At 35.7% G+C, this 9,810-nt stretch overlaps 1 protein-coding gene across 1 annotated transcript; it reads left to right on the plus strand.

Annotated features, from left to right (window-relative positions):
- The first annotated feature begins 1,283 nt into the window (after nt 1-1,283).
- LOC129252189 (maternal effect protein oskar) lies at nt 1,284-9,541 on the plus strand. The gene is made up of 5 exons (XM_054890908.1): nt 1,284-1,789; nt 2,223-2,766; nt 6,372-6,742; nt 8,134-8,512; nt 8,586-9,541. Exons 1-5 carry the CDS (start codon nt 1,669-1,671, stop codon nt 8,686-8,688), a joined length of 1,518 nt encoding a protein of 505 aa, XP_054746883.1. The 5' UTR covers nt 1,284-1,668; the 3' UTR covers nt 8,689-9,541.
- The last annotated feature ends 269 nt before the right edge of the window (nt 9,542-9,810 follow it).

A 9,810-nucleotide genomic window follows, 5' to 3' on the forward strand; every position in this document is an offset into this window, starting at 1 on the left:
CAAAAATCTTCCACAGAATCTTTCTCTCATACACTCCCAAGGACGCCTCATCGGATATCGCGATCGTTGAAGCTTTTGCGCCATACGTTAGGAAGGGCATGCTGTGAACCTTGTAGGGTGTTAGTCTTGTTCGTCGAGAGAGGACTTTACTACTCAATTGCCTACTTAGTCCAAAGTAGCACTTGTTGGCAGGAGAGATTCTCCGTTGGATTTCAAGGCTGACATTGTTATCGTTGTTAATGCTGTTTCCTCGATAAACGAAGTCTCTTACAACTTCGAAATCATAACTGTTAACAGTGACGTGGGTGCCAATACGCGAGTGCGCCAACTGTTTGTTTGACGGCAGGAGGTACTTCGTTTTGTCCTCGTTCACCAAGATGGTTTTATATAAACTAAAATTTCCGTCCTACATTGGTAGACTGAAACTCTTTGGCATGCAGTCTCTACAATATCGAAGGACTTACTTCGCTCTGATATTTGCTCACAACGTAGTAAGTCCCAGAATTGATTGTGCTGAATTATACAGTTCTTTGAAATTTATTCCTTCATTGCAAGAATGCCTTCACGAAGACATAATCGTGGCTTGTCAAAGCGTCTCATAGACAATTTGTTTTTTTTTTTTAATTGGTGCGAACACAATTTTTTGGATGTTTGGCCGAGATCCTCCTCCTATTTGTGGTGCGCGTCTTGATGTTACTCTATAAATGGGGGACCTACAGTTTCAAGCCGACTCCGAACGGCAGATATTTTTTTATGAGGAGTTTTTTCATGGCAGAAATACACTCGGAGGTTTGCCATTGTCCGCCGAGGAGCGACTGCTATTAGAAAAAAATTTGGGTGTTTTCCGAGATTCGAACCTACGTTCTCTCTTGATTCCGAGTGTGTCACGTACCAACCCATTCGGCTACGGCGGCCGACTAATTACGGCTGTATAAATAATCAATTGCCAGAAGTATAGGTGTTTATTTAGACAAAAAAAAGGTCTACGAAAACCTAAAGAACAACTTTCTCTAATAAGTTGAGCCACCCTAATGAATATGATACATTTTTCATATGTATGCAAATCATATACATATTTATATACCTAAATACATAAAAGGAACTACTACAGTTGGGCCTACGCATGTTGAGTTACGCACCACCTGAAGCGAGAATAAGAGGGATATATAAAAGGTGTAGTTTTTTCCCCATGCATAAGTGCATGGTTCATTCACCAGAACCGTTATCCTATCCACTATGCCATATGAATCAATCCATTAAGCATTCACTTGAACGCCAACATATACATATTTTCATAAAGAGAGGCTTGTTTAAACGTAATCTAAACTGTGCTTCGAGAAGTTGAGGTCTACCGCGTTTACCACGTGGTTCCACCAATGCTTTCACAGCGCAGTACCTGTAAGAAACCAACATTCCATTGAACATTTTCGGGGACTACTTCTATTTCTACACGAACACATTTTTTTATGTTTAAACATTGGACTTGAGAATATTTTGGCACGAAAGAATATTAAAAATTATATCGTTAGTTTAATTTCTACCGAAAGACGCAGATTTGAAAGCATAAATATTTTAATAAAGATTCTGTGTTGAAAAAAATCTGATTTACGGTTCTGCAGCGACGGTCAATTGCTACGTTCAAAGCCTCTAATTACGTACAGCAGCACTATGACAATCATGCACGAAGCATTTTTAGAATTGCGAGATGAGTTTCCCGACCTAGATGCGGAGGTGCGCAGCATTCTTTTGGCCCGTTCGCAGGAGGGAGCAACAATTTCGGATATCAAAGGTAAGTTATTTGATATGGAAAACCGGAATGTATTTTCTTATATCCTAACCAAAAAAATGCTCAGGCTTCTTGTAAGATTGTGTGCGTTGGGAAAGACTATGAACTGGCCGTTTGTTAACGGTAGGCATACCACTCGAAAGTTTGCCCAATGTAAGTCAGCTGTTTTCAATCGCCAAAAAAGAAAATGTGTGGAAAACCAATGCCCAGAGCATTTAAACTGCAACTATTTATATATATAGAGAAAATGAAAACAACTGATATGCGTTGAATAAACTTGTGAATGGTTTTTCGAATCCTCAGCATACCATAAATACATACATATGTATGTATGTTCTATGTTCTAAATTTAGAGTTATATAGAATTTTTCCTTTAATAACACAAATATAATCTGCAAAGCACTGCTAATACGCATGAACAATTTTTATTTTATAGAAGATTACCGGAAAAATACAGGTATAAAGTTTCCGATTTATCAAAACATCACCGAATTTCTCCTCTCCATTCCCTACGTGACTGCGTTTTGCAACGAAAATGGTAAGCTCATATTCAATGTGCGGCCGTCGACAAGGACAAAGCACATTTATGATTTGGTACAACAACAAAAACCCCAACAACAGCAATCACAAACGTATAAACCGAAACAAATCGAATCTCAATGCAGCGAACGAAAACGATTTGATCCATGTCCCAACATCAACCACAAAGAGCAAAACAACGCGTATGATGAGCTTTGGCGCAGTCAGAATAAACAGTTTTATCATAAAAGAAACTACCAACACATCAACAAAAACCAACACATTAATAACAACAAAATTGATAACGAAAACTGCATGCCGATAACTACTGATGTGCTGCAAACGGAGAAATTACAAGAAAAAATAACAAATTTACCGATCATAGACAACCAAAAAAGTGTCGGGAGTGACACTGAGGAATCGAACAGCAACAATTATTACCAAGATAATTGCAATCACCTGTAAGTAGTTAAAAAATATCTAACACTTGAAATATTTCGAAATTTTTTTGAATTTTTTTCTCCAACTCAATAGAACATTCAATAATGAGGATACTCCTGCTATTACTATACTCATACACATACGAGTATATCTCTAATAGCAGTTAAGTCGAGCTACCGTTTAATACCTCCTGCGAATAGCAGATAGTTTTTCATGGCAGAAATGCCATATATAATACTATTTTCTTCTTAGAGGCGGCTATTATTATCAGTGGGTATCACCACTTGGGAATGGTAGTAGTAGGTACGAGCGGACGAGCTATGGTGGCCTTTTCCGTAAAATTTAGATATTAATTGGATAACTGTAAGCAATGTAACTCGCCAAACCATGTGCCATACGTCAGTTCGTTCCCATAATAATCGAGTGTACGCCATTGCATTTTTGAAAGAAAATAAATAATTTTACTTTTATTTATTACATTACTAATTTTTCCACAGTTATTACAAATTATTTTTTTTATCGCCTGCAGTACATTGTGTAATACTCGTAATATAAAATGTGGCAGCCACTACGCACCTTTAAAGTTTCCTTATTTTAAGTTTTGATTTACCTTCAATAAAACAAAAGAAGTTGCCCGAATGCCGCGATGTCTGAATTTGGTATCCCCGCAAAACTAATTCGGCTACGCAAAATAACGTTTTTTAATACCAGCAGCACCGTCAGAATTTAGAAGGACCGCTCCGAGCCGTTTGATACCTGTCGTGTTACTTCTTTAAGCTGATACTCGTACTAGAAAATTTCGTGCGAGCCAACTTAATCGCTCCGTTACAATTTTTTTACAAGAGCGTACAATTGTTGGTATACACTGATGGTATTGACATGATCGATCTAAACAACTGCGCATTTATGCCTTTTCCAAACTGGATAAAAAAGCAAAGCGAATGGGTCTGGTGGTGGTGGGTGGACAAAACGAAGTACTTTCTGTCATCAAACAAACATCGGCACCCATGTAACTGTTATGATTTCATGGTTGTAAGAGACTTCGTTTATTTAGGAACCAGCGTCAATACCGATAACAATGTCAGCCTTGAAATTCAACGTATAATATTTCTTGACAACAAGTGCTACTTTGGACTAAATAGGCCTCTCTGGACGAACAAAACTAACACTCTACAAGACTCTCATCATGCCCGTCCTAATGTATGGCGCCGAAGCTTGGACGATGGCTGACGATGATGGACAACATATACATAGTGCACTCAATAAAGATCCAGTGACTTCGTTGGCTAGTCATGCATCAACCCATTCGGCTAGTTAATTCCCTTAACTGGCTGCCGTAATTCCCTTATATAGATACTATATATAACTGGCACGCACACCCTTTTTGGGTGTTTGGCCAAGCTCCTCTTCCTATTTGTGGTGTTCGTCTTGATGCTGTTCCACAAATGGGTTCGCCGTGATTTCCTTTATAGTAGATTCATACCCATGTTGTAGTAATTCATTTAATTTATTAAAAAACAGAGGTCTGTAAAGTTGGTTTACTGACGATAGTTTAACGTGATAACGTCATAAGAAAATACTGATTGAATGGTTGCATTTTTCAAAAGAAAATTTTAATTTTATTTGTTTGATAGATATTTTGTATGGATATAGAGAATGAGGTAACATTAACACAACATAATATACTTTACAATAACATAAAATAACATAACATTACATAACATAACATAACATAACATAACATAACATAACATAACATAACATAACATAACATAACATAACATAACATAACATAACATAACATAACATAACATAACATAACATAAAATAACATAGCATAACATAACATAACATAACATAACATAACATAACATAACATAACATAACATAACATAACATAACATAACATAACATAACATAACATAACATAACATAACATAACATAACATAACATAACATAACATAACATAACATAACATAACATAACATAACATAACATAACATAACATAACATAACATAACATAACATAACATAACATAACATAACATAACATAACATAACATAACATAACATAACATAACATAACATAACATAACATAACATAACATAACATAACATAACATAACATAACATAACATAACATAACATAACATAACATAACATAACATAACATAACATAACATAACATAACATAACATAACATAACATAACATAACATAACATAACATAACATAACATAACATAACATAACATAACATAACATAACACAACACAACACAACACAACACAACACAACACAACACAACACAACACAACACAACACAACACAACACAACACAACACAACACAACACAACACAACACAACACAACACAACACAACATAACATAACATAACATAACATAACATAACATAACATAACATGCTGTTCAAGCAAGGTAACGACGCATGAGCAAGATAACGACGCATTTTTTGGTGTGTGCAGCCGGCTACATAGAATTATTAGACGTTATAATAAAAAAATATATAAAAAATAATAATAACATTAAAACAACAGGTATTATTAACAAACTTGGTTTTATTTTAAATTCTTCAAGTAAATCAAATTAATAATAATCAATAAGAAGGCATATGCAAATACAAATACGTGAATTTATATATGTACATATGCGCATATACATACATATATACGCTCACTTAAGTAGGAGAGAGCAAGATGTGGAACGTTGCCGTTCGTTTGCTTTGTTCGTTCCGCGCTTTCGCTTGCAGTTCATTCAATGCAATGAGCAAGGTAACGACAAATGAGCAAGGTAACGGCAATGAGCAAGGTAACACTAATGAGCAAGGTAACAATAATGAGCAAGGTAACGACACATTTTTTCGTGCGTGCAGCCTGTTAAATCGAATTATAAGACGTTATCACGTCAAAATTTGAGTTTATTTTAACCTGTTATGGTAACGCTTATGCTACCTTGGAAGTGTTTTCCACATAACTGGCCAACTGGATAAAAGGCTATTTTTTTTTCAAAATGCCTTTGACAGCGACCGTCGTCTATTGCGTCGTGTGGTGTGGCCACTAAAACGATCCCTCCTCTCCTTCTGGGAAGGCACTCTTCCCGGGACTACTTTCTATATTAAAGGACCAATTCTATGCATCCACGCCTGGGTCCATCATATTTGTAGCCAGCTTTCATGCTATAGAGTCGTCTTCTTGTGTCTCTATCTGTGCGGCTTCGCTTTGTTGCACTGTGGTAGTACGTTCTCGATGTATTTCTTTAACGCGTTCGAGCATTTTGCTGATTATGTTATGTCATACTGGATAACGGGTTCACATAGCTGTTAATATAGGGAAATAAAGGCCATATGTATATAGTACAATAGTCAAAAATGCTGAAATAAATGCAGAGATATTGCAATTTTCTTTCAAATGCGAATATTCTAATATTAAAATCCATCTTATAGCTAAAACAGGTGATGTTGTTGTTGTAACACATAAATGTTTAGGAAAGACTATATAGATTTGGTAAAGACTAAAAATCGTCGTCTGCATCAACTTTTTTGTATAATGAAGAAACGCTGAGAATAAAAATGCATCTTAAAATAATAGTTTAATTTTATTTCCCAGGTTCAATCGGCTTTATAACCAACCAAAAGTGCCGCTACAAAGTTCTGGATACAACTTAAGTGGTAACCACCAAACAAAATTCAATTCCCAAACGTCTCAGTTTGGATCAATTAAACAGCAGAACTATGTGAACATGAACAACCAAGAGAAACACCTTAATGGCATATTCAAAGAGCCGGTGGTTAGATCAATATCGCGAAGTGCAGGTCGACCATCTTCACCCTTCTGCACTAAAAGCAGTCGATACGAGTACGATTCAATTTATGCATCAGATTCAGACTACGAAGCTCATCTTTTGGACTTTCCTTTATTGGGAGACGATTTTTTTCTGTTTTTAGCGCGCATGGAATTGAGGTGCAAATTCAAAAAAAGTAAGTATCAGTTTTTATAAGTATTTTATTAAAATTATACTTATATACAAGGTGAAGTCCAAAATAAACAAGACTGAGCTGAAATAGGAACGACAGGAGCTTTGTTCTGATAACTTCGAGTTTATTTATTCAAAATAGTCCCCTCTGGCCTCGATACACTGTTTTGCGCGGTTGAAAGAGTGTTTCAGGTCATTGACCGGAATGTCCTTCAGGATGTCGGTACAAGCCTTTTGGATGGCCTCCACTGAGGCAAAATGTTTTCCTTTCATGACAAAATGCAATTTTCCGAACAGGTAGAAGTCACAGGGAGCCATATCAGGCGAATACGATGAGTGATTGATGGTTAAAATGCGATTTCCAATCAAAAAATCAGTCACAAGAGTGGATCGTTGAGATGATGCATTATCATGCAATAAGCGCCAGCTTCTGTCCTTCGCGGTATTCAGTGTGAATTCGACGAATGCGATGCAATAAACGCTTTAAAACGCCAAGATAGAAAATTGCATTGACGGTGTGGCCCGTTGGCATGAACTCCTTCTGGACAATTCACATGGAATTGTAAAAAGAAATAAGCATCGACTAGATTTTTGACTTCTTCAAACGCGATTTGTTGGGTGGTGGCTGTCTAGGGCCTTCCATTCGGATCTTTGACGCTTAGTTTCAGGTTCATGTTGGAAACACCACGTTTCATCATCAGTTACAATATTGTAAAGGAAGTTCTCGTCTTTTATCGCCTCTTTAATGAAGTCTTTCGAATGTTGAATTTTAAGCAATTTTCGGTTCCCAGTTAACTTGAGCCAAATGCAACGTGCACAGACCTTTCGTAAACCCAAATGATCAGTTAAAATGCGATAAATCGATGTTTTGGAGATACTCAACTTCGATTCCATGAATTTCAACGATGATTTCGGTTCACTTTTCATAAATTTACCAACAGTTTCGATGGAGTTTTCTGTGATTACTGATTTTGGGCGCCCGTTCATTGCCATTTATGTCCTGAAAACGTGTAAACGGTCATGAATTCTTGCACGAGATAGACAATCATCGCCATAAACTTTTTTCACATCCAACGTTTCGGTAAACGTTTTACCGATTTTAAAACAAAATTTGATATTAGTTCTTTGTTCGAAACTCATTTTTGTACCGATGACACAAACTGTCAATTTAGACGCAATAACTTCACTTACACTGAACCAAATGTCACCAAGCTTTCACCAGAAGTCAGCTAGGGATGTGACTTCCAACGCACTAACTCATTAAAAAGGATGGCGCCATCAAAAACATTTTTGGACTTCACCTTGTATATACACACATACCATATATTCATACATACATACATTCATGCATATATAGAAGTATTGCATATTTCGTTGCCATTTAATTTATTTCAGACGACAAAGTACTGCAAAGTGGGCTTTGCGTATCGGGACAAACTATTGTTGGAGCAATAAGGCGCATCAAACAGTTAGAAAATCAATGCAAGAGTATTATTGTTAATATCGGATCGGTGGATATAATGAAGGGTCGTCCATTAGTGCAAATAGAGCATGATTTTCGTGAACTCGTCAACTTACTGTTCAAAAAGGGATTCACGCCAATCTTAACGACACTGGCCCCACTTGCAAACTTTGCGCACGATAAACAGGTTAAATTTAAATTGGAGCGTTTTAACCAGTTCATCAAAAAAGAGGCTAAATTCTTGGTAGTCATGGATATATGGGCTTGTTTGGTAAATGAACGCGGTCACATACTATTCGATTGTTTTCAAAAGTAAGTAAAAAATAAGCAGCGCTCATGCCGGGTTCTATAAAAATTAAAATTATACAAAATGTTTCTTTTACAGCGAGCCAAGGATGGTGTCGGGTACATCAGAGCCGTACGTTTTTTGGAACAAAATTGGTCGACAACGGGTTTTACAATTGATAGAGTCCCTTTTGGAATACTAGTATACGATATTTCCGCAAATTTTTACTCATCTGGCCAAAATTGATAAATATTTTTCTGTTCGTGAAACTTTTATATATCTAAGTGTTATATTGTTTATGAAGCGTCTTACTTTTTAACTTGTTCAGGTTAAGTAAAGTTATGTGTAATTGTGGGTATGTATGCATTTGTTATGTTGTTGTGCTAAGCATAGCTATGAGTAGATTTATTCAAAAATTCTTAAACTTCTAAGTAATAAAAGTAGTATATACGTACATAGTTGTAAGGTCGACTTGTTCTGTAGAATGATTCAATATATTCAACGTCAAATAATAGACTTTTTAGGGATGCTTTAAGAGCTTTATTCTAATATATATGAGTGCACATTATATATTAGCCAATAAAACTTTTAAAGAATATACTATTTTTTTTTTAATTCAGAGAACACGCCTTTCATGTGTAATGTAATCAATTTGGCTTTTACAAAATCAATACCGGTGTTGATTTTTCAAATATTGTTTAAGCTAGAATAGTTTATGTTGAAGAATAATTACTTAAGGTTACACACAATAAACAAAATATTGCTATGTTATAAGGTAAATATGAACGACCCAGATATTTTCTTTATGCTTAAGTTGTAACAATATGTGCTTATGTTTATTATGTATCTGTACGCCTCACTTCTGTGAGGATGTAGAGTTTTGCAGTGTATTTGTACCATAAGTGCAATGTAAGTATGTATGTATGCCTAGACGATATCTAAAAGATATTGGAAAAGTTTATGTAGGTCCATTGAGTTAAGTCTTTTGTAATTATTGTGATTATGTGGAAACAATAACAAGCGCCAAATAAAAAAATCTATATATATAAAAAGAAGTTACATTTCCTTGGTAATCTTATAACTCAAGAACCGCCGAACCGATTGACACAAAAATTTTAGAGTTCTTTTCTATCTTTGAGGAGGTGGTTTGTGTGAAGTTTGATTGAAATCGGTGCAGCCGTTCCTGAGTTATGACATTTTATGTGAGTAATGGTTTCCTCTCATACGAAATGCCTGTATGGGAAAAACAACAACAAATACACAGCCGCTTATGAGCGTTTCTGTTGTACTGTTGTGGTTGTCAGTGTATTATGTTAATATTAAT

This window comes from Anastrepha obliqua, chromosome 1 (assembly GCF_027943255.1).
Source record: "Anastrepha obliqua isolate idAnaObli1 chromosome 1, idAnaObli1_1.0, whole genome shotgun sequence".
Lineage (NCBI taxonomy): Eukaryota > Metazoa > Arthropoda > Insecta > Diptera > Tephritidae > Anastrepha > Anastrepha obliqua.